Genomic DNA, 27,263 nt, shown 5'->3' on the forward strand with positions numbered 1-27,263 from the left:
TGTAAAGAGACACATAATTGCTTAACCCTTACTTTAAAACAAGACAAATAATGCTGTATATCATCCTACCATCTATAGTCAAATGCAGAACAGAAAATGTACCTGACACCTGAACAAAATAAAACACAAGATTCCAGCTACCATAAATTTAAAATTATATTACAATTAAACCTGACTTATTTGGTATCAAAATTGATGATCTGGAAAATATAAATATAAATATAAATAATAATAATAATAATAATAATAATAATAATAATAATAATAATAATAATACATGTGCTAAAACTTTACACTTTACTTTACTTTACAACAGAGTTAAACACACTGGGTAAAGTTTGTACCATTTTCACATTCCTTAAAACAATTACACTTCCAATAGGAAGGGAATGGCTAAGTCACTGTTGATTCATATTTCAATATTATTACCTAAAACCGCAGAATCTCTTTGTCTGAAACATATAAAATGCAGACATTTAGAACTAGAAATACAGAGTAGGAAGAAAAATAAGGAAACAAGCCCTTCAAAGAATTGGGAAACTATTTTGGGCCTGTTTCCAAATAAGGCATCTTGGAAAACTGAAAAAAAAGTCCTCAAGTTAATGTCCGCTCAGTTGAAAACTATATACACTGCACATGTAGTAGACAATGCATTATTTTCTGATAATTAGCTAAATTGCATTATTTTTCTGATCTTTAGTGACAAGTAGTATACTAGTGTTTTTCTTTTACTTTTATGCTTTTTGCCTCAAGCCAAAAACTTGAGTTCTAATGGGTAATCATATTGTATCTGTCTCAAGAATTCTCAGTAAGGATAACTAGCAAGATACCTGTAGACTATTAGATTATTACGTTTATGTGTATGGCATCACTAGATTTTAGGACTTTATTAATCACTCAATTATTATTTACACAAATATTAAAGCAATCAAGTCAAACAGCAACATAAAGTTAAGTGTAATCGAAAATGCTCACTAATAAAAACAATAACCATCCATCTTTGAAACCACTTATCCTGGTGAGGGTCGGGGATGCCGGAGCCAATCCCGGCAGGCATAGGGTGCAAGGCAGGAATACACCCAGGACAGGACGCCAGGCCATCGCTGGGCACACACACACACACACACACACACACAAAAACACACCTACAGGGCAATTTAGCATGGCCAATCAACCTAACCTGCATCTCTTTGGACAGTTGGAGGAAACCCACACGGACAAGGGGAGAACATGCAGACTCCACACTGATAGGCACCCCGAGCCAAGACTCAAACCCAAGATCGCTGGAGCTGTGAGGCAGTAGTGCTAGCCACTGTGCCACCATGCCACCCTCAACAATAACCATAATGAAAATATATTTAAAGTAATTTGTGCATTGCAACTATAATGTTGTTTTGATAGTAATTATCTCAACATCTCTTTTCTTTAAACACATTTACATGACAATGAGCTACTGAACAAACTGCAGCCCAGTACTCTGTATAGGCTAAATTGCAGATCAGACAATTCTGGATTCTTGATTCTTTCTTTCACTCTTTATAAAAATGTGTTAAAAATAAATCTGCTTACTCTCCCACATACAGATTGATATATACCCTGCACAAGGAATAAAGCTATTTAAAATCACAATGTATCCAATGTCAAATATACATTTTTCAGCTTCTATTTAATCATACAACAGGAAGCTCTGCAGATAAAAGGTGCTGTGAAGGCAACCTCCCAAAATTGCGTACACACAGTGGCCTATTTGGTTGGCTGATTTTCATGCTTCCTGACAGCATAAAACATTTGAGCGGATTTCACTCTTGCTTCATTGCAGTTCACATAACTTTTATTTTTTAATTATCATTCCTTGTTAGAGATTCAAAATAAGCATGAACTCAGGAAGGACAATAGGGGGCTGGAGGGGGAAGGGAGTCTTTTGTTGAAATCTTAGTAATCTTAATATGAATTATTAAAATTATTAATTTTACTAAAGTTTTGGGACGAGTGAAAGGAGACGTTTTATCTTTTTCACTGAAGGATTATACCTGGAACAACTGCACATCTCCCTTGGTCATCCATACACTAGCCCCCTACACAACTCTACGTACATTCATATGTTTCTATGTGTATATATTGTTTCTAACTGGAGTGAGGTTGTTAGTGGAGTTCCACAGGGATCAGTATTAGGGCCTTTGTTTTTTCTAATCTGTATTAATGATCTGGACTCTGGGATAGTTAGCAAACTTGTAAAATTTTAAGATGATATTAAAATAGGTGGCTCTGCAGATACAATCTTCAGTTGTGGGCCGACACCTGGCAGATGAAATTCAATGTGGACAAGTGCAAGGTATTACATGCAGGTAACAAAAATGTCCACTATAATTACACTATGGGAGGAACAGAACTAGAACTGTGTACAGTTCTGGGCACCACACTTCAAGAAAGATATCGCTGCTCTAAAGGCAGTTCAGAGGAGAGCAACCAGACTTATTCCAGGTCTGAAGGGAATGTCCTACTCGGAGAGACTGAGGGAACTGAACCTTTTCACCCTGGAACAGAGGAGACTACATGGGGACTTGATTCAAGTCTTCGAAATCATGAAAGGCATCGACCACATCAAACAGGAGGAGCTTTTCCAGATCAACAGGGACACACACACCTGGGGACACAAATGGAAATTGGGCTTCAAGGCATTCAAGACAGAAGACAGGAGACACTTCTTCACACAGAGAGGTTTCACAATTTGGAACAAACTCCCCAGCGATGTGGTTGAAGCTGAAAATTTGGGAACATTTAAAAATAGACTAGGTAGGATCCTTGGATCATCTAGTTACTAATGGACACCAAATGAGCTTGATGGGTCGAATGGCCTCCTCTCATTTGTAAACTTTCTTATGTTCTTATATTCTTATGTTCTTATTACATAGGAATGCACAAATAACAACAGCAGTATACCAGTAGTTCTGATAGTTATACAACATCAATAGGTGACCACCCAAGCTAGCTGTAGCCTACTAACAGAATAGTAGGATACATAAAAAGCACTATATTATGTTCATCGACATAGTGCTGGTTTCTAGCACTATAAGACAACACACAAGTTGTGAAAGGGGCATCATAAATGAGTAATTAACAATAGGTGTAGTGCACCCCAACTTAAAATAATGAGATTTCTGTTGCTGCATTGTATTGCTGAGTGCATTGTAGTTAGTGTCATAACTGGTGAGATTAAGCTTCATGCACAGCTCTTTCAAGCCTCAGGCATTGAGGCTCCATCTCATCATCGGTAAAATCTCATGCATTTGCCCAAATATATTCTGTGCCCCCTGATCTCACGCATTGTTGCTAAAATCTCATGCATTTGGCTAAACATTTTCTGTGCATGTCCCTCCCCCCGGTCTACACGTATGCACACACAGGGTTTGCGTTTGTCAATTTTCTGGCACCAATCAAAACCAATGTTTAGGTGCCCCTCCATCTCTACCTGTCATTACCAATTTAGTGTTACCACACACTCCATATCAAATAAAAATAATAAAAAATCAAGTCATCCAATCAAAACCATTTTTTGTAGGGTTTGTGAAGAAAGGCGTTTTTCAATCAGACAGCCATGTATCCAGCACAACAAGCTGTGGGATATGCGAACGCGGCCTACCTTTTAGATAGACATGCAGACAGAGTTTGTGGTCTATGAAATCAAATGTGTATATAGCCTCTATCTGACAGAAGAGAATTGTAGCTATTACTTGTGTAGGTATAGGTATTACTTGTTAAGATATGATAATTAATCGCACAATTATAAATGTTTAAATTCCAACTACTTGGCATATTTTAAACTGAGAAAATCGCTGTAAATGTTCAATTTGCATTATAATTACCAAACTCAATAGCAACATATGCTCATATTCATCCAATTTACGGTAATGATTACTTTTGTGTATGTTTGAGTGGTCCTTGGCCAAGATGCTGCTAAAGCGCATAAGCATGTCAGATTTACCCTGTATTCACGTCATATGGGAATTACGACAGAAACCACTTACTTGGTCGGAGCAACAACTTGACAGTGTTCACGCCATGACCTCGAATGAACCCGTTCAGACACCAAGATATTCTGAAGACTTTGTTTTGTGCTTGTAATAATTATCTTCAGATTTTTCACAGTTACAGCATACATACAACATTTAGATACACTGAAATAAAGACAATGTATCAAAATATATGCTCTTTAATGTCATAAAGTTGGTGGTATTTTGGCGGCTGAGTTTAATGACACTTTAGGTGAAAAAGCAGTTGAAAAACATTATATGAACTAGCCCCATGGGACCCAACGCAATTGTGAGGTTTGCGTGTTGGGAAATCATGCCACTGTGTGCACACCTCCTTTAGGCTCTTGCTTTTACTGGCGAGAGCGATATCTGTCACCACATTATTTTAATGTGATCAATCCCACGCATTAACATTTTGAAAACTTGAGAGCTATGTTCATGCAGGTTGGTTTTGATGTTGTTTAGATGTGAGGAGGACTGCTCACATGCGTATGTTGAGCCAAATACTGCCAGCACACAGACACTGACATGATGCACTGTGCTGAAAGTGGCTGTAAATTCAGAAGTTTCAGGATGAAATGGTCTTTGTGTTAGAGTTCTCATATCTGCAATGGCATGTCTCAAAGTGTCTCTTAACATTTAACTGTTTAAGTGATGCAAGACGATCATTATAAATGAGACAAATTGTGGACCACGACTTGTATTTTTTTCTTTTCAACAACATTTTTTATTTTATTTTTCAAATTTAGCTAACTAGTCATTCAGTTTGACGTGGACATGAAGCAGGCATCTAATTCACCTCTCTGAAATGTAGGTTGACTTACCGCTGTCAACCATATTAAAATGCAAGTCTCTTGCCGAAATAGTTTGAACATTATACCTCAATTAAGTATGCTAATAATTTAAAAATAATGTAATTATGTTCCAGGATGTATTTGCAGTCAACATTTGGAAAATTGGGAGCCATATAAAAGTCTGAAAAGAGCCATATATGGCTTGTGAGACATAGGTTCCTGAATGCTGCTATAGGGAGATGTCAGGAAGTGCTCAGCATCCCAGATCCTGGGGGAAACCGTTTGCCTGGAAGCTCCATTATTGCATAAAACATATATTTTTTCCCTGATTTCTTTATGTTGCTGTGCTGAGCATCTTGTTGCTGAGACAGCAATAGTGCTTTTATCTGTAGTTCTGGGCACTAGGGCATTGCATCTTTCTGCAATTACATCAGCAAGTCACAAAAGCAAACCTAGGGGAAATAAATTACACCAAAGTGTAACAAATTAAAAGGAAGGAAACAAATTCATTATTTCCCAAAGCCTTGCTTTTTTATGTGGAAATTAAGATCCACAGTGTAAATAAGTAAAATAACAGTATAGTACAGTAGAGTAGATACTTTACCTGCAGGTTTCTTTGGCAAGAACTGCAACTGCCAATCCAGCATCCCAGTAACTGGTCTGTTCACCAGTCCTATCATTGGGTGTGTCAAAACCCTGTCCCAGGGTCCATATGGTTCAATGTCTCTGACAAGTGGGCCTTTCCTAGTCACTGTGCCCTGTTATGATGATGATGATGATGATGATGATAAAGATGATGGTTTTTGTTTTTATTTTAAACATTTATCTTGTTTCCCAGCCCTGCTCTGACGGCTCCTTTCTCCCTTGTTTTAGTGTAGAACACGACTTCAGGCTACAGGAGGGTCAGTTCACTCGGGCCTGGAGCATTGTGGAGCTGGAGTCTGATCACAGCTCCCCGACAAGTGGGACTCTGCCCCCCCACAACCAGGACTCCCCTGTACCCCGTACCCCCACCACCACCAAGCCTGAGCACAAGAAGGGCCGACGTAAGTGCTTCTGGTTCCTGTGAGACACCCACAAGGAGAGGAGACAGAAGAGGAGAGCAGAGAGTGGAGAGGAGGGTGAAGAGGAGACAGGTGGTACCATCACAGAACTGTAATGTCTGCATTGATTTCTTGTGACAGGCAGAGGGTTAGCAGGAATTATCATTTTACACTGCTTCTCATCACCATAGACACATGAGGGTCAGGTGAACACCAGCTTTTATATTTTTTAAATATTTAATAATTACTCAGTTCTGGAAAAAAAAAAAATGAATACATCAAATAATTAATACATACCAATAATTAAAACAAATGTACATCATAGAGAATTCTGCAGTTTCTGAAACCAGAAACCATGCAATAAACTGGTCTATAAAATATTTTAATACACAATTCCTTTGTGCGATTGTTATTGGCTTGGTTGTGTTTTCTTTCTTCTGAGAAGTGGTAGTTGGGAGTATACTTGCAGCCTTTTATAAAGGTATGACCTGGTCAACTTTAATCTTGCTCTGTCTGAGCTGTAGTGCTGTAGAGACGATAAGAAGCACAGTAACAGAGGATTTGCAAACTGGGTTTTATGTGTTCAGCATGGCTAGGATGCAGCTGGTATCCATCCACACGGACCATACTAGGCCAGGTACACACTGCTGGTTAGCAGGGGCTCACACGATAGCTCAGCCGTGCCAGTCAGAATTTATATCAATCTGGTTACTAATTTAAAGATACCAGAATTGGCATCTGAAAACTGATATTCTCTTTTTCAGATTCTTTTATTATTATTAATTCAAACAATAATGCTGCTTCTGGGGGTTTCAGAAGAATGATTATTGATTTGAAGAAGAAAATTCTATGGTGAAAAAAATGAAAATGTTTAGGGTGAGTAGTATTAAACTCACTATTGTCACAGGCAGGCAAACTTTTCTCCCCCCAAAAAATAGGAAATTTGCTGTCAGGACAGAGAAGACCAGCAGAGGTCTTACAGGCAGCACTCTTCTTTCCTATGTCTTTAACAACATTCTTCCTACAGAACAGCACTCATATTTATTACTCCCAAAGTGTACCATTTCAAACTGGCTGAGTTTCACTTTGTAAAGTCTGTCTCCTCGCACAAAGACAGTCATAGATCTGCAGCATGGAGCTCACTGAGGGGCTCTCAATCCAACCCAAGATCATACTACCCTCAAACACACTGGGGAGAGAGGGAGAGAGGCTCAATTACAAAGGCAGGAAAACTGCTTGTATCAGCACAAGAAAAACAGAAGAAATTGCATATTGTAACTTTCCTCCTAAGCTTTAATGAGAAAAGGCATCAAACATATATTCTGTACATTTCATACTAAATCTGTATTTATCGGTATATTAAAGTCTCTTTAGAGGCAGTAGAGATCCTGAGGCTGCACAGTTTGTGTAATATGTGTACTGTGGGGAGTCTCCTTACCAGGACAAGGGCCAGTGTAATTCTGTGAGTGTGTATCTCTACACCAATTCTCTACACAGAACGCTGAGCACTGCTCCTTCACTGCTCCTTCACACCGGCTGTGTATAACCATTAGTAATATCATTGTTGCTATTAAGTCTTTCACCACTCATGTAAATGAGCTCCATCGGAAATAGACACTCATTCTGCTAAAGCCACGTTTTAATTTTCTTTAGAATGATCCAGATCCTAGCAAAGACCCCCCTTAGCAAAACTACAGAGTCATTGAGAATCTTTTAAACTAGGGACCAGGGGGGTAGGGAGCTCTGACAATGGGAGATGTTCCACTAAGGAAAGAAAATCAAGGGAAACTGCTGGTAGGAAAGTCCTGAAATGTTTGTACATCAATGCCAGGAGTATAAGGAACGATATGTTAGACCTAGAAGCCACAGTGGTGGTGTGTGACCATGATGTTGTAGGAGTGACCGAAATATGGCTTACAGAAAATAATGGGGATCAATACAAGTTGAAAGGATACACACAGTTTAGGAGAGACGTAACTGAAGAGGTGGTGGGGTAGCATTATATATCAGAAATTACATTGAGGCAGAAGAATTCAAATTAGATCCTAGTAATTAAACAGAATCTTTGTGGATTAAACTTTTGAATAAAGGATTATACTCCAATGCCAGAGGAAGAGCCACATCAATCCAAGAAAACCAAGATGTGCTATACATTTAAACCTGAATGGCTAAAACATTACTCTTGGCTAGTACGCATATGTACTATGTTCACTGTAAAATTTCCGGCCTGACATTTGAAGGTAAATCTAATTTGACTCTGCAACTACAAAATTAAGCAAGACACCATCAACCTCCACAGCAAATGCCAAAAGCACAAGCTGTGCAAAAGACAAATGCTTCAATCATTTAGCTGCACCCCTTCCAGTGGTGTGAAGCTGTAAACAGATCTCATGAAGAGGCAACAATGATAATACATTTCAATACCGCCTACAATATCGCCTTCACAATGTTCAAGACACTATAGCTGTCTAATCTTTTAAGATTTGACTTACAGCAACAATATCACATGTGCAGTTTATTGGAGTAATAATGGACACACTGAAGCAGAACAAGGGTGCCAAAATGTACACATCTCCTTACGTATTCATTATGATAGATGGTGACACAAATATATATCAAGAAAAGAATGCAAGATTGTCTACCGGCGTATTATTGGAAGGGAAGACCCATCAACATTCTGATAGGCCATGTTGAAGTGCAGCATACCAATGTCAAATGTATTACATTATTATAACTATATTAACTAATATTGTCTATTATTATTTATTGATTTATTGATCTATATGCATTTTAAACAAGGGCACTCCAGAACATAACTGCCAACTATAGATTGTCTGTTTCAGTTGATTAGCACTTTTTATTCTTTTCACTCTTTTATTAGACAGTTTATTAAAATCCATTGTTGCACCATATTTATGATTTAACTTGTTTAATTCACTTTGATTTCATAACAAATTTATAAAAATAAACCTAATGAAGATAATAAAAACTAAACAAAAACGTATTTGAGTCTAACACAGGTCCCTCTCTAAACAAATACTAACCATAAGCAATCAATCAAGTCCATATTCCAAAAGCAAAGTCCATTAACAATTGGCAGAGTAGGGGTAGGGTTTCCATAAGTAAGTGGAGGGGGGTGGTTGATGGTGAATTATTGAAGGCGGGGGGTATCGTGTCACACTGTAATGACCTCGGGGACAGGGATGGTGGATCCAACTGCAGGCTCACTATTTAGATGGGAGAAAGGCAAACAAATCCAAAAACGCAGTCCAGGGGTCAGTACATTGGGCAAACAGGCTAGACAGGGAGATCCAAGAGAGGTAGTCCGGAACAAGAAGGCAAAACAGAGGCAGCTGCAAAGATATGCATAATGCTCAGAAAAGACTCTCAAAAGAATGCAAGACTTCACAAAGTGTCTGAGGAACAGAGTGGAATATATACTGTGTAGAGGGAGGCAGGTAACAGGGGTTGTGAGTGCTGGACCAATGGGACGAGGAGGAGGATGGAACAAGTGCACATGGGTTGTGAGGAAGGTTAACTGGATGATTGATCATGGTGCTGGGGAATGTGAGAGACAGGGTTTAGTATTCAGGTGAGGATGACCTCTGGTGGTGAACTGATGTAGGTTGGAGTGAAGATGTGAGACACACAATGATTGTAATACATTTTTAAGAACATATCCAATAGATCACAATGACCAATGACATAGGTCAAGAGTAGGCCAGAGGTTCTGCAAGACAAATTTAAATAGTTAGATATGACACAGTAGTTTTTTCTGAAATACTTCCGGTACCACGTGCCAGGCCGGGGAGACAGGCAGATATTAGAAAGTTCAACACATGGTTGAAATCCTGGTGTAGGGAAGAGGGCTTTAGATTTTTTGGACATTGGTCATTCTTCTATGATAGATGGGATCTCTACAAACAGGATGGTCTACATCTAAAAAGGAGGGGAGGCTAACACATTGGGAGAGCATATGTGCAGCGTAAATTGTGGATCTTTTAAACTAGGGACCAGGGAGGCATGACATTGGGAGAAGTTCTACTAATGAAAGAAAACAAAGGGAAACTGCTAATAGGCAAGTCCTACAATGTATGTACCTCAATGCCAGGAGTACAAGGAACAAGATGGTAGACCTTGAAGCAGGGCTAGAAATTAAGGAAATTAAGGCAAGTATTTTGAAGGCAGGGCGAGTGACAAAAATGAATTACTAGCCCACCTGGTGAGCAGTGATTTACCTGTATCTCAATGCTGGTGAGTTTTGCTAGATTGTTGCGTCTTTAGTATCTCATGCTGAACTAACTTCAATGATGTGAATCCACCTTAAGCTTTCCACATCTGTCCAAATGGGACTTAGATAATATTCAGTTGTGGGCTGACACCTGGCAGATGAAATTCAATGTGGACAAGTGCAAGGTAATACACACAGGTAACAAAAATGTCCACTATAATTACACTATGGGAGGAATAGAACTAGAAGAAGTAATGCATGAGAAAGACCTAGGAGTCTATGTGGACTTGTCACTCTCCCCAGCTAAACAATGTGGGGAAGCAATAAAAAAGGCAAACAAAATATTAGGGTATATTATCAAAAGTGTAGAATTTAGAACAAGGGCAGTAATGTTCAGACTGTACAATGCACTAGTTAGAGCTCATCTAGAATACTGTGTACAGTTCTGGGCTCCACACTTCAAGAAAGATATCGCTGCTCTAGAGGCAGTTCAGAGGAGAGCAACCAGACTTATTCCAGGTTTGAAGGGAATGTCATACACGGAGAGACTGAGGGAACTGAACCTTTACGTGGAGACTTGATTCAAGTCTTCAAAATCATGAAAGGCATCGACCACATCAACCCAGAGGAGCTTTTACAGATCTGCAGGGACACACATGGAAACTGGTCTTAAAGGCAATCAAGACAGAAAACAGAAGACACTTCTTCACACAGAGAGTTGTTACAATCTGGAACAAACTCCCCAGTGATGTGGTTGAAGCTGAGAATTTGGGAACATTAAAAAATAGACTGGATACGATTGGATCACTAAGTCACCAAACAAGCATGATGTGTCGAATGACCATTTCTCTTTTGTAAACTTTCTTGTATCATATAGAAAGTGTGTGATTTTCAGAATTTAATGTGTTCACAAGATAGTAATAGCATAAATAAAAAAATGCCCCAACACTCCAGCCTACACCACCTTCAAGTAAAAAAATATATATATACTATACCATATATAATATATACAGTGGCTCTCAAAAGTATTCAACCCCTTTCGGCTTTTCCACATTTCATTGTTACATGAAACATGAAACCAGAATGGATTTAATCAGGAGTTTTTGCCACTGATCAACACAGAACATGTCCATGATGTGAAACTGAGAAATATAATCTGCAAATTGTTCTTAATTAATTTCCAATACAAAACAGAATAAATAATGGTCTCTTCCAGGTGGTCTCTCCACCACCATCATCAAAACACCAAATGAGGGAATATCTTTTGGAAAAATGGTGTTCATCCCTCTAGTAGAGTTCCAGAGACTCGTAGAATCTGTGCCAAGAGCATTGAAGCTGTTCTGGCGGCTCATGGTGGCCCAACACCTTACTGAGACACTTTATGTTGGTTTTTCCTTTAATTAGTCATACGTCTGTGTATATATACAGTGAGGGAAAAAAGTATTTGATCCCCTGCTGATTTTGTACATTTGCCCACTGACAAATAAATGATCAGTCTATAATTTTAATGGTAGTTGTATTTTAACAGTGAGAGACAGAATAACAACAACAAAAAATCCAGAAAAACACATTTCAAAAAAGTTATAAATTGATTTGCATGTTAATGAGGGAAATAAGTATTTGATACCCTATCAATCAGCAAGATTTCTGGCTCCCAGGTGTCTTTTATACAGGTAATGAGCTGAGATTAGGAGCACTCTCTTAAAGGGAGTGTTCCTAATCTCAGCTCGTTACCTGTATAAAAGACACCTGTCCACAGAAGCAATCAATCAATCAGATTCCAAACTCTCCACCATGGCCAAGACCAAAGAGCTTTCCAAGGATGTCAGGGACAAGATTGTAGACCTACACAATGCTGCAATGGGCTACAAGATTTACTGTAATGAATTCCAGTGATACACCAAATCTGTATTCAACTGTCTGAAGCACCTGCCTTTGTAATAGTGTGGGAATTAAAATATACGTTTAAAACATTAATATACTAATCTTCATTGCACTGCTAAAATATTCCTCACTATGAAACAAACCTCACATTACGGTTGCCTAGAAGCCAGAGCTTTTGAAATGGAGCCAACCATTAAAGATAAAACTGCATATGTCACTCCCTCTGGTTTATATCAATACAAGGTTATGTCTTTTGGTTTGAAAAATGCCCAAGCCACTTTCCAATGGTTAATGGAAGACGTTCTTGGAGATCTGCGTGGAAAGATATTTTTTGTGTATTTAGACAACATCATTATTTATTCTACCACCATTCAGCAACACTTTCATGACCAACAACGAGTTGTAGACTGAGAATTGCAGGGCTGACTCTTAAATTTATGAAATGTAAATTTGGCAAACATAGAATACACTTCTTGGGGCATGTTGTCACCAAATGGGGTGTGCATGCTGACCCGGCTTAGATGGAAGCCATTGAACAATTTCCTGTTCCCACTTATATGAAGCATGTTCAGAGATTCCTTGGCCTTGCTGGATGTTATCATAGGTTTGTGCCTAATTTCTCCCAAATTTTCCTTCCCTTAAATGTTTTGAAATTAAAGGGGATTCAATTTAACCCTTGAGCGTCAGAGCACTTTTGACCAACTGAAAGCCTATTTAATAACTGCTCCAGTGTTTGGGCACCCTAATGTTGACTTGCCTTTTCTTGTATACACAGATATATGGTTTAGGTTCTATTCTAGTACAAAGTGTTTCTCCAGATAAAGAGGAGGTCTTGGCATATGCCAGTCGGACACTAACTAAGCAAAATTGCTTAAACACTGGCTAAGCAAAACTATTCTACTGTGTAAAGAGAATGTCTTGCTGTTTGGAGCATTGGAGACATTACTTGGATGGGAAACATTTCACTATAGTTACTATAGGACTATTCTTCGCTGCTATGGATTTTCAACACCACTAATCCTAATTGCAGGCTGATACGTCTGAAAAGGGAAAATTGAACTGTGCCCCCGATGCATTATCGAGAGCTCCACTGGGTTTGTCAAAGGGAAATCTAATGTGGATGCAAGGAGGTAACGGGCCCCAGTCTGATACGTTTGAACCTTTCCCTTTGAGCGATGAGGATCTCTGGCAAGGTCAAACTCAGGATCTTGCGATTCAAGAGATGTTGGAAACAACACCCTCTGTATTTTCTGAACAATTTGAAATTATGGAAGGTACAGTGTATCGAAAACTAAAGCAACCAAATGGTGGTTGGAAATATCAAGTATATGTTAATCCCCAGTATAACGTTAATCCCCAGTGTACTTTCTGCTTTTCATGATATTCCTCTCAGTGGCCATTTTGGATGCTTTACAACTTTAAGACATCTCCAAGAGGTAGCTTACTGGCCCATGATGTGGAAGGATGTCATTCGGTTCATACAGAACTGTTGGATTTGTCAACAGTTTAAGCCTGAATCTCGTTAATTGTCTGGAAAAATCCAACAGACAAGTGTTGGTTTACCCTGGGAGATGTTAGGGGTTGATTTGATGGGTCCTTTCCCTCATAGTCCTGCTGGAAACACCCAACATCATTAGTGGACTACTACTCCAAATTGGTGGAATTATTTCCTATACACAAAGCTACAGCTGCTTGTATTGGACGATTTTTGGTTAAAGACATTTTCGCTTCACTGGGGAACTCCAGAAATCCCGCTTTCCGATCGTGGCCCTCAGTTTGTTTCTGAGGTATTACAACAGCTATGTGAAGACTGGCAGGTGGTACAGAAACTGACAACTGCTTATCATCCCCAAACCAACTTGACAGAGCGAGTTTTCTGGACTGTGAAACCCATGATTGCTTCTTATGTTGATGGCAGACAGTGGAAACTGTACCTTTTACATTGAATTTAGGTTTGTCACTAACTTTGCTGTGCAAGAAACCTCTGGGTTTACACCAGCAGAATTTAACTTGGGACATACACTGAGTGGACTCTTGCAGCAAGCCTGCCTACAATAGGTAAAGCCAGATCAACCTGCATACAAAAAGTTCTTCCTGAGCAAGTTCAACAGAATGTAAGTAAAGCAAAAGAGAAATAACAATAAAACTCGCAGGGAGGCTTCCTTTGTCCAAAGCCACAAATTATTATTATATGGCTAAATTGACCTGCAATCTGTCCATATTGCTAATTTGAAGCCTAGTGGTAGAACTGGAAGAATAGGAGCAAAATTGAATCCTGCAGATTTTTCAAGAGGAAAGCGACAATTAGGAATTTCTTGGTTTCTGCAAGATTGGCACATCATTATAATTACCAAGTTTTCCAAGTGGGGGGAGTGTGACATTCCACACTTACAAACTGGCTCTTTAAGACGTCAGCCTAAAACAGGAAGTAGGAAGCCGGAAATGGGCTTGCTTCTTTTCATTCTGTAGACAGGGGTGTTCCAGGCGGGGCGGGTCTTGTTACCAAGCTGCAGTTGTATTTTAGTTTTCATAGTTTTGTAATTTTGTTAATTAGGGCAGATATAGATTTATTTTATAATAATCACACATAAAATGATACATTGAGAGGAATAATAGCAACCATGCCAACTGAGAATACGACTGTGACCCAGAGGATCCGTCGGGGTCGCCAGATATTAACAGATTAAAAGAAAGTGTTACTGTTGGGTAGAGCTAAGGGGGCTGTAGTGGTGGTGGAGTGTGTTCGCTCCTGGGTGTCGGTTAGAACACAGATGACTCAGATGACGATGTAATGTTGACTTGAAGTTTAATTGAAAAAGGCGATTTAGAACAGTACAGGTCCTAGCACAGCACATGGGCAAAGTCTGACCAGTCTATGAACAGCCAGCTGAATTGATGGATAATTGTGTATGTGTGTGTGTGGTCTACAAAGGAATAAAGAAAGTTAGAATTACTAGTATACACAATTCACTAATTCTATTTCTTCCAAACTTAATCAAACAATAACATTACATGGAGGTAAGTAACCTGCCCGTTTACTATCAGTGTCACAGCAGTATGTACAGAACCTGAATATACAACGATATAACAGAAATGTAAACACATTATTAAGGCAAATAAATAATAACAATAATAATAGCCTGAGTCTAAATGATTGCGCACACAATGCGACTTAAACAGGCCATCTTTGCAGTGTAATAATCCACCAAATAAATGTAATAACTAACTACAGTTTGCATCTATTAACAAGACAAGCGCAGAGGTTACTTACAATTTGTCAGCGATGCACACTGCTCTGGTTAAACACAAATAAACTTAAATGGGAACTAGCAGAATGTATTCTCTTTACTCGCATCTGGTCACACTGGGAAGAAGTCACAATGCACTGAAAGGTGGAGCTACAGCTCTTAAGCAGAATTACTCAAACTATAATACAATCTGTAGCCTTTTGTACAGTTACTCATTTGTTTTGCTGTTTATTATGTTTCTTAATTTCTAGGTTTCAAGCACAGCACAGTTTGCAGATTGTACGCAGTCTACAATTTTCCATAAGAATATGTTGTTAAATAAATAAATCAACATTAATATTAACATTAAGCTTATTCAACTGGGAATGACTCTACTTCTTACAAATATTACAAATTAGAAACAATAGCACATATTCAATTAATTGTTTAGGAAAGCTACATAAACCTCTGAAGGGTAAAGCAGGTAAAGCCAATGCACAGAGATGACTGCCTGAGAGCACTGGGGTGGCACGGCACCCATACTAATGCATGGAAGCGCAAATAACAGGGTTCACGATCTATCTCACAAACTGCACCGAAAAACACATCCTCAGCTGAAAAGTGCTGAATTAACGATTAATTAATGGGATTTGCATACAGGATTTTATTCCCCCTATCCATGTATAAAAATAAAAAGCAGTATCTCAATCTGAAAAACCCTTCTGATAAAGAGTAGTGCATGATGGAAAGGATGCCCTGTCAGAGGAGAGGCTTCTGCCAGGGAGAACCAGTCTGTTTATTACAGGCCATGGTATTACTTCTAAATCCATAACGCAGGTTAGTTTTGACAAACCCAGTCCCTTCACATTGCAGTGCCAGGTAGTTCAACAAGATAAAATACTTGAGCTGCTTGTTTCAGAATGTGTCAGATTAAGACCTCAATCAAGTGATATCAAGTCTGTAAAATCACATAAATATGTGCAGTGAAGCCCAGCTCAACACAAAACAGATGTCAGACACAGGAGCGCCTTGAAAAAGGGCCCAGGAGGAAGACATGTCCCTGGTCAAGTCTGCCATCAGTCAGTCAGGTGCTGGGAGGGCAACGAACTCATGGCCATGGTGATGGTATCAACAATCCAATGGGACAGGCTTTGTTAAGACGAGGCTTGTCCCCATTCTATAAAACAGAAGAACAGCTGTTCATTCTGACAGACACCTCTGGTTGGATCCATGTGGCACCTTAATAACCAAATGGGGCAGAGAAAATGCAAAAAGGTGATCCTCCTCTGATGAGAAGTGCGGAGGATGGACAGCCATCAACTCCACTGCCCGATTCACATGAAATGGGGAGATCCATTTAGGCTGATATGCAGGATTCAGCGAAAGAGAAACCCTGTAACCGTCACCAGTAAAACGAGCACAAGATATATGCACAGACAGCTCACTAACGTGTTTCGCAGACACTATATCCAAGAAAAACACTGTCTTTATCAACACCAGCTTCAACTCAGCTGAGTGAAGTAGCACGGAGGAGGCCCTGGAAAGCACATCTTGCACTACATTAAGTTGTCACGCTGGAAGACTAATGGAGACAAACTGCCGCCATACAAAAAACATACAGGGTCAAGTGCTTTTTCCAGACACCACATCTGGAAGTTCTGCCAACTTCAACCTCATGGAAGAAGCCCTCACACCACAGCAGCAGAGACCTAAGGCTGTAAGCCACTCCAATTCAGGGGCCAGACTCAGGTTGGACAGTGCCAGGTCCATGTCACAACTTGCTGTAGGATAGGAGATCAGATTGCACAGTAATCCAGGGGTCCCTGTGGAGCAGCAAGACAAGGGCCATGGGCTCTGAAGGATCATGAAGTGAACCTGCTGCATTGGCACAAGCTGGCTTTTCACTTGCACAAGCTGGCAAGTTTGCATGTGTGGGGTAGAATGGTGTCCATGCACTTGGAAAAAGTGCAGGGGGTGAGTGACAGGCCAAAGAAAGGACATTAAACTCATATGCTTTTCCCTTGAAGGTACACCTCTGGAAAAAATTAAGAGACCACTCCAAGTTCAGAAATCAATGTTAAGTGGTTTCTTAATTTTTTCCAGAGCTGTAAGTGAAAATGTTTATGGTGTATGTACTTATCTGGGCATGAGTTTGTCTGTAGACCGTAGTGTATTGCGCTGAAAGTGCATTGTATGCATTTTAGATTGTGCAGTTTAACACACTTGCTGTTTTTGTAACTTGTGATATGTTGTTGTTGTTGCCAAAACATAAATTGTAAGTTAAAAACAGAAATGCAGTGCTGCCTTTATGATTTAAAGGGTAAGAAATTAACATATTCAATATGTAATAAAAAAAATTGCTGTTTCACAAAAAAAAAAAAAACTTTAAAGTGCTGCACAGGTGAAAGTTTTTTGCTGATTTTGTAACTTGTAAGGTATTGTTTTACTGGACAAAAGATTGATTGTAACTCACAAGCAGAAATTACTATTTGCAGTGTTGATTTTTTGTAAATTGAAGGTTCAAAAGCCTTAAAATGTGAGTTTAACAATTCTATGCTGTAAAGCAATTTTTTTCAGATAGATTTATTTTATGTGATTTTAAATTTAAAGGGAAATCAGGAAACATGGGCAGGGAACATTGGCAAGGAACTCCGTAGAGTCGTAGAAGATGGGAGAGCCTGTTCCTTGGCCATCCTTGCTTACACGTATGACACTCTGTGTGCTCGTCCCTCTCTAGTCACTTGGTGTCAGAGGCCTGCACGGAGGGCACATTTTCCATCCAAAGTGGAGAGCGTTCAGTCACCCCTTTCGGGGTTGGCAGGGCTGGGATAACCGGAACTGGGACTCTAAATACCAGGATCCAGAGCATGAAAGCAGTAATATATATGTATTGTAAATAGTTTAATGAAATGAAAGGATGCTGATCTGATAAGATACAGCCAAAATGTTGCAATGGACAAATTGTTTAATTTATCATTATAGTTATTGTTTTATTAGTAAGTACTTTCGATTGGCCTAGGACTTTAAACTGGTATCAAACATCAGAAGAAATAATAATTGCTGAATAAAGTCCTATTATCTAGTGACCCCCACACATACAACCCACAGTGGTCAAGTTCACTGAAAATGAGACCGGGCTGATACGTAAGTTACCACAATACTTTACTAATACGAACTCAGATTAGCGGTGAGGTTGATCTGCATGAATTAACCTTAAGGCTGTTTAATTTTATGCAAGATATAGGTTTATTTAAAATTAAAATAGACAACATGTATTTGCAAAGACAGGACAGAGACAAGCAGGGTGGATAATATTTCAAGTGAGAGTGAATTCAATTCTCGAGTTTCGAGGCACAAAACATGTAAAATAACAAACAAGTATTATAATTATGCTGCCCGTTCCTACAATATAGAGCCCATACACAACTAGATTTTATGTAATTGTGATTTACCTAATTCTTGACTAGTACATGAAATATACTACCTGTGTGGTTTACTGAGTGTCAGTTATACAGACGTTCGATAGCGGGGAGGGCTGTCAGACTGCTTTGACTTGAGGATGGTTGCAAAGCTTTCAGGTTTTTGGTGGGGAAGTTCTGGTTCTGGTTCCGTTCAGTCTTCCTGGATTTCGTCTCCTTGGTTTCTTCTCCCAGGTTGTTTCACTCCAAATTGTACTATTCCCAATTGTGCCCCTCCCCACTGCTAGTTTTAGCTTTCTGTTTTTATACATTTTAGACAAAGAGATTGTAATCTCTTTCCTTCCAAACTTATGATGGTCCGGTTTGGGGTAATAAAATTGAAATTCGAATCGAAGCAGTCTTTGCCATTCCTCTCTCTTGATTCCTACAGAATGTGTATTGAGGGTGTGATGGTTTTGAGGAATGTGAAAATGGTTCAAATGTTACTTGGAGTTTCTAACTCTCTATATTGTCAAGTTTTAGTTCTATCAATTACATTTTCAAGTCCCTCAAAGCATGACCTTACAGTTGACACCAAACAAGGCAGGTGTTCTTTCTCATTTATGTTACATTTTAGTCTTCTTGGAATTCCAGGGGGGGCTGGTCTGATGCCCATGTCAGTGGAGGATCAATTAGGATGTGTAAATAATTCTCTTACCAAATGTTAATTTGTATGTGAAATATTAATGGTCCAATGGTTGTTGTAGCTAATGCTCTTTCTTTCTTCTTCTTCAGTGTCATTAAGTTAGTTTTAAGTCACCATTTATTGTTTGTTATCAAACTGAGGAAGAAGCTGGGTAACACTTCTGTTAGCAGCATGTAGTTTGTATTTTTTTTTCCCCTGGTCTATGGAATATATGAAGTACCTTGAATGTCTGTGTTTCACAAAAGAAATCTTCAATTGCAATGTGGTGCTGGTCTCTGTGGAGATGGGGCACGGCAGCCCATATATCAGTTGGGGGGGTGTCTTCAGCATGGGCATGTTATCTGTGTACTTTGGTATGCACAGGCCTGTATCGTCAAACACAGAACTCAGAAGTCCTTTACCACATTCCTAAATTTCTCAGATAGGAAGGTATATGAATTTGTGTATATATTTTCCAAAATAAGGTTGTATGATTTACAGTATATAGTTATAACAAATCTGAAACAGATCTCTGAAGGCAAATAATGAATATGGCAAATAATGCACATCACTGCATAGAGGTTTGCGCTGCGCAAATCCCTCTGCACAGTGCGCAAACCCTACAAATATCTAGCCCATAATTTGTTATGAACACTGTATGCCTGTATTGCGGTTACTGTAGCAATAAGCAGTCATTTCCACTGTACTCACAGAGCCGCAGAGGCTGTGAATAAATCCATGGAGCAGTGCTGGTGCAAACCTTTGCCAAACAGGCTTTCTTTACATTTTGCCATAACTGCGAGAGGCTTTAGACATCTTCAAAGTTCGAACTAGAGGAGCTGTGAAAGCATTTTCAGATTGTTTTCCCACAGATATTTTATTGATTTAATACAGCAAAAATGTGACCACTCCCACTGTATTGTTGGGCGGGATTAAATACATTGTTAACCAGCTGCTAATAGCAAACTAAAAAATTGTACATCATGACGTTTACATAAAACATCGGAAGAAAGTAGCATTTAATTGAAAATAAAACTGTACAGTACAGTTGGGTAGTTTTCTAGTAGCAGCTGTGTGAAAGTTGTGTTTTATTCCCTTGTGTTGTGCAAGAAAAGAGCTGCAAGAAGGTTGTTTTACGAAACTTTAGCAGTGTGATATCCATTCGCAGATATGCCACTAATGCTTATGTGAGCGACTCGCAGCGCGAACATTTTTTATTTAATCTTGTCCTAAGCAAGCTCAATTTGGATCTTCACAAAATTTACTCAGTCATTACAGACATCCGTCAATGTTCGGCTCTCCTAATGGCTTAGGTAACCAGCTTGCTGCTGTAAATCAGCGATCATGTGCATGCATTGCATAATTCACCAGTCTGCTCTGCACAAAAAATTAGCATTGTATTAACCCATGAATACAGCTATACGCCTTGTTAATGTCCTTCAGGAGCCTCTAGTCTTCTTGTCTGGACTGTCATTCATGTCATTCTTTGAAGCTGGCCCGCAGCGAAAAATAATTGGGGACCCCTGCCCTAGGGGTCTGTTATGGTATTGCAGTGGGTTTGTGAGATTGTGATGGAAAACTCAATGTCAATTTAGCAAAACAGCTTAAGTTAAATATTTGTTTATATCTTTTAAATAAAATATATATGGTATTCGTACTTACAGTTTGACAGCTCGTTTTCTATCATTGGTCTGTGGCTAAAACATGGTTATCTGTAAAACCCTGTAAAATCTCTCAAAATGGACAGATTAACCGTAAATGAAAGAACATGACCTGAAGAATGTCTAAGACAGCCATCAAAGCACCAAAGTGAGAAAAGCTCCAGAAGTAAAGCGAGAAGTATTTCAAATTTGGATTCACATGCACTGACAATGACAAGTCTAAAACTCTACCTAAGTGTGCAATTTGTTTGGAGCAGCTTGCGAATTAAAGTATGAAACCAGCTTTTTTATTTTTTAAAGACTTCAGATTAGTTTATCAAAGGAATATTAGAAGTATGCCTGGTATACTTTTACTATAGTCAAGGTGTACAAAAGTAATCAGAAAGGTTTTCATACACCGTCCCACATACCACCCCTCTATCTTTGATTCCACTGCTTGCCTCCTCTCCCAGGTCAGATTGCTGCACTCAATTGACAAGACCCAGACACACACATACAAGCATATGCATATACACATGCTCGAGTTGCACACACACACATGCCATAGACTCAAATACACACACGTTCACAGTGGCTCCCATTTCTGGATTATGAGCTACATAGAATGGTAAGCCTTGTGGGACAAACCCAAGATTTAAGGAAATGGAGAAAGTGTGTGTGTGGGGGGTGGGGGGTGGGTGTGGTATTATTTTCTACACAACAAAAACACTAACAAAAAAACTAGTTGAGTAGGTCTGACAACATTTTCTCTGCTTCATTACTGCAGCACAAGCACCATGAAGAACAAATATTTATTTAATAAGGATAAGTTAGGATAATGAGTTTTTGCTGTTATATTAAATTATTCCAAAATAGTTTTATTAGCAGAACTGTGGATCTTACAGAGGGAAAAAAAATATGAAAAACAAATTCAAATGAATCAAGAAAACAAGTGATGCTGTGATACTGTGCTTACTAGTTCTGCAACCTCTATATGACCTCCAAGACTGGAGGACTGTGTTACTGCTCCATCACCAGAAAACATTTACCGTCATTAAGAACAAGCTATGTTCACTTTTATTTTCGAGAAAATTAAATGCAATCCCAATTCACTGAAACAGCAGGAGACACAGATTCTCCAGCAAATCTAGGCTTTCACTGCCAGAGTACTCACGAAAGCAGACAGCAGATGGAAAACTGTTTTTTTTAACTTACGGTGGTTATTGATGTGAGTTCTGACAATGCTGCATTTTAATGTTAGTAATCTAGTGACTATCAAGTAATGCTGTCTGTGCTGTTAACACTCACAGGTTTTTAAAGAAGCAAGGCACTCAAAGATAAGATTTAATTCAAAATGACGTTGTGACAAAATTAACTGCAATAGAAAGTGACATGTTCTGTGCTAGTTATTAAATTATTCCATCTGTGCTTGCATTCCTAAAGGAGAAGACTCTAACATCCAGTGTTGTTTCTTCTTTTATTCTTAATCACTTTTCTTTTTTTGGTTTCATGTGTGGTAAGTCTGTAGTATGAAGACATTCAGACAAAACCAAAACGGTTATCTAAAGCAATAAAAATTTGGTACTTCTTGCTCAACTTTTGCGCTAGAACCAAGAACCACAAAATTATTAATTAGATCTTATGAAAGTTATCTATCAAGTATAAATATACAAGTCTGGCAAAAGTATGCAAAAGAGAAACCAAAAATAAGGTACTTATGGTTTTGGAAAATCTTTTTGAATTTATTTGGAAAACTGAAGAACATCTTGCATTATAACATTGCACAAGGTAAAACATAAACAACAGGTGTCCTTGGATCATATTGTAACACAGGGAAAGGTACGAGCGCTCTGTAACTGGCAGAAAGAACACATCTCGGGCAGAGAAAGTCAGAGAAGTCTGCTCAGTCAACCTGTGAACAGTCTCATCCCCCTTCCCCCCAGTTAGATTCAGTTCTTGATAAAGAAAATATATAATGAAAATACAAATATAAAGAAAATATTTTCAAGAGATAATCAAGAGAGATCAAAAATGTCCACTATAATTACACTATGGGAGGAATTGAACTAGATGAAGTAACGCATGAGAAAGACCTAGGAGTCTATGTGGACTCCTCACTTTCTCCATCCAAGCAATGTGGGGAAGCAACGAAAAAGGCTAACAGAATGTTAGGGTATATTGTCAAAAGTGTAGAACTGAGAACAAGGGCAGTAATGTTCAGACTGTACAATGCACTAGTTAGACCTCATCTGGAATGGGAGGAACAGAACTAGAACTGTGTACAGTTCTGCACTCCACACTTCAAGAAAGATATCGCTGCTCTAGAGGCAGTTCAGCGGAGAGCAACCAGACTTATTCCAGGTTTGAAGGGAATGTCCTACTGAGAGACTGAGGGAACTGAACCTTTTCACCCTGGAACAGAAGAGACTACGTGGGGACTTGAGTCAAGTCTTCAAAATCATGAAAGGCATCGCCCACATCAAACCAAAGGAGCTTTTCCAGATCAGTAGGGACACACGCACACAGGGACACAAATGGAAATTGGGCTTCAAGGCATTCAAGATGGAAAACAGGAGGAATTTGGGAACATTTAAAAATAGACTGTATAGGATCCTTGGATCACTCAGTTATTAATGGACACCAAACAAGCATGATCGGGCAAATGGCCTCCTCTCGTTTTGTTCTTATATTTACTTTTGGAATGGTGACGAAAGAAAAAGGGAAAACTGATTCTGGTGCAGAAAAAAATATTTAAAGTCTTTTATCTTTTAGTTTTCCTTTTCTTTCATGGATGTGAATTCAGCAAATTTAGTTCACCCAATGCCAGAGAGTAGTACAGTAGTGCTTATGTGCTGTGGCAGCAGGAGGAGAAAAGTGCAAGCAGTTTAAATCACACTGGCTCTGGGACTCTGAGACTGACACCACTCATGTGGTGCAGAGAGGGGGAATCTGTTGCCACTTTTCTTTCCACAGGAATAGATATAGATCTAGATGGTGATATAGATCACCAGCATGTTAAAATGAGTACTTCCTAAAATAGTAGAATTGGACATTTCTCCACAGTACCTATTTGTCCCTGGTACAAATAGCATTATGCATGACTGTATGCATGCAGGCCAGCTCCCCCAGGAGGCCAAGATAAGAGATAAAGACGCTGAGGCGGCCTCTTAAAACAATATTAAATTAATCTGAAATGTAAGAAGAAGCTCTGCTAAAAATGAATAACTATAAGCAGTCCCTGGATGAAGCATAACAAATTAAGTGTGCCTACCATGAATCAATATTTAACATTACAAACACACAACATGAAAAAAAAAAGAGATTTTTTTTTCCCTAAGAAACAAAATACATAATTTGATAAACAGTTGAGAAGACAAAGAATACTGCAATTTTTTTATTTGACAGAGATATGTCTACGCTATCACAGAGGTCCAGCTTCAAGTCCGCCTCTGCCATAATTACTGACAAACCAACACAATAAACACAGGAACAGCAGGCAGTCCAGTTACAGTGAACACCTGCAACCAGGCAGACAATATCAGGCCTGCAAAGGCTAATGGAGTTCTGTCAGAGGGCTCACAGTGACTCCTCTGACTACAGCAGTTCCAGTAGAAATTAAATCAGGACACAGCTCAGTGAGACTGTCTTTTACAACAGTTCACACAGGTGAGTATGTACCTTAAAATCAAGCATGTAGGACATTGCTTTTGGCACAGTCTATTACTCTGTGTGTGGTGATAATATCGAATGCGGAAGTTGACTGAAATCTTCCATTCTATTTTGTCTTTAGCATTTTAAATAGTACAAAATGTGATCTCTTGGGTCAATAACTTGGCTGAATGAAAGATAGGGAAGTGTCTAGAAATGCACTGTATACTAATTGCACTTTATACAAGCAGCTGAGGATAATCAAACACATCACAGATCCCAGATCTGAGTTGCACTTAAACACGCAATATCCTCACCCTGTACAAAAGATTATATGCACAGAAACATATGTACATAAATACAGAAAGAAGGAAATATAGAGCCTGGGGGAAATTAAGAAAGACTATAATACCAAATTACATATTGAGTAATTGAATTGACTATACAGGGGTTCCAAATCTGTTGGAATACCGGCGGCTTCTAAAGTTTTAGTTTTTTAAGCAGTTAGTTTAGACTGTATACATTGTTTATACCAGAGCGGGTGAAATCTACACTAAATACAGATCTCTGATTAACTGTGGGGAAATTGGCAGTGTTGGCTGGTTGTTCCACTGTGTTTGGAGTGCAGGCAGGAATTTATTGCTGTCTGAATCTGCAAATGTGTTCTCTGGCTGAAAAACCTTAGTGGTGTGTGTTGAACCTTCATATTTATATATAGGCCTATATGAAGCCTTTGTGAGTCTAACTGCAGAAGTAAAACCAGGTTGAATTAAATTATATCATGAGCTTACTATCTTAAATCATTAGACCATTTACAACTGTTTGATATTGTAATGACTTTGGGTTCTTCCTCACAGTAAATAAGATGCTGCGTTGCGATGCAGCGATGCAGAGTTCAAACAAAAAGGAACTTACTTTAACACAGTGCTCTGTCAGGCTGGAGCGACACTCCTCAATAACGCAACCCTTTCATACTCTGCACTCTCTCACTAGAACTAGCACTGGAACCGGGCAACCCTATTTAAGCCCTCTGGCCCCATGACTGGATCCCCCAATCATGGCGCCCCCCGTGTTCCCAAGCGGGGCTAATAAGCACACACGCACCACAAGCAAAGAGATTAATGCTTTCGATTTACAGCATGGAACACCAGATTTCTGTGTTTATATACCTTAATGTGCCCTCGCTGCCTCTTGCAGTACCATTTGCAGCTTCCGCCTTCTCCGGTCTCTCTTCAGTAACAAACACTGTGATTGACTCTCGCACGGCCTGCCCATCACACAACCGGACATATTAGATGGTGTACTGTAAAGAGTATTTATTTATGGAAATGCAATGTCTGTGTAACATGATCATATATTAAACATGTAAGTTTAAACATTGAACACTGGTTTCTGAATTACATTATATGTCAGAGTGGCCACTGTACACACATTCTTTGGAGAGAATATGATGAGTGCACAGGTGTACCGTACCATAGGGTCTACTGTCAGGATAAGTACTGCCCCTTGAGATTTTCTGTACTTTGTACTGATGTACACATCACTGTTCAGTTTGAAGCGATTATATAAAAAATTGCAATAGGTGTTTATTTCACAACAACGTGTCCAGGGGTCTGTTCTTTAGTATGTGGATAAGTAGGTTAGCCAGCTAAGTTTCAGGATAACTTGGCATAAACTCAGGATTTTCCAGGAACCAGACTTGTGCGGTTTGGCACGTTACCCACTGGCAATTTTGTCGACCTGACCCGGAACCAGGCCGTGATTGTTTGGCCCAGCTCCTTACCTACTGCTGGCCCAAGGTTGAGCAGTTGAGTTAACTGAACTCGTCAACATGTTGCGTCAGTCTACCCGATTAGGTCTAAATACATTACAAATACTAAAATACGACTACTGCTATTTATGTAACTGTACAAGAATCGTAGGACTGATCTACACAATGAGTTTAAATAAATGTATTTGTTACCATTTCAAGCAATAGCCCTTCTTTATCTGTAAGTTAGGTCTTTAACCTCCAACATCCGACAACATTTTTAAACTCATTCTCTCACCTCTCACAATGTATACATTTATTTATTAATAACAATAAACACTTAAATTACAAATTAAACCATGGTAACAAGGATAAATCCAAACATGTGCATGTTGCAACACCATGTTGAAATAGCCCATCATTGATTTGACAAGTTTTTAATGGTTCTTCAAACACATTTATTCGTACAAGTAAACTAATAAGTCAAATCCACCTACAAGGGAAGATCAGAATATTGAATTGTATTGAATATCTAAAGAGTATGCATTACTATTGACAATGGGTTAGGACTTGGACATATTTATATATTTTCCTTACTGTGATATTTTCATTTTAACAATATTCGATCTGTATTTAAAAGCGAGAGAGTATAAAACACTTAATTTATCGCTTAATATACCTGCAAGTGCTTTAAACAAAACCATTTACTTGTCAATATTGCCCCTTGAAAATACACTCACCTAAAGGATTATTAGGAACACCATACTAATACTGTGTTTGACCCCCTTTCGTCTTCAGAACTGCCTTAATTCTACGTGGCATTGATTCAACAAGGTGCTGAAAGCATTCTTTAGAAATGTTGGCCCATATTGATAGGATAGCATCTTGCAGTTGATGGAGATTTGTGGGATGCACATCCAGGGCACGAAGCT

At 38.9% G+C, this 27,263-nt stretch overlaps 2 protein-coding genes across 3 annotated transcripts in view; one reads left to right on the top strand and one right to left on the bottom strand.

The window, feature by feature from the left end:
- LOC136755307 (uncharacterized) overlaps window positions 1–6,228 on the top strand; it is a 95,588-nt gene extending 89,360 nt beyond the window's left edge. Inside the window, exon 3 of the mRNA XM_066711777.1 lies at window positions 5,699–6,228. Within this exon, the coding sequence (XP_066567874.1) occupies window positions 5,699–5,894 (196 nt within the window). The 3' untranslated portion in view covers window positions 5,895–6,228. The remainder of the gene's footprint in view (window positions 1–5,698) is intronic.
- LOC136755306 (dedicator of cytokinesis protein 2) overlaps window positions 1–27,263 on the bottom strand; it is a 435,882-nt gene that overhangs the window by 197,990 nt on the left and 210,629 nt on the right. The window lies entirely within an intron of this gene.

This window comes from Amia ocellicauda, chromosome 8 (assembly GCF_036373705.1).
Source record: "Amia ocellicauda isolate fAmiCal2 chromosome 8, fAmiCal2.hap1, whole genome shotgun sequence".
Lineage (NCBI taxonomy): Eukaryota > Metazoa > Chordata > Actinopteri > Amiiformes > Amiidae > Amia > Amia ocellicauda.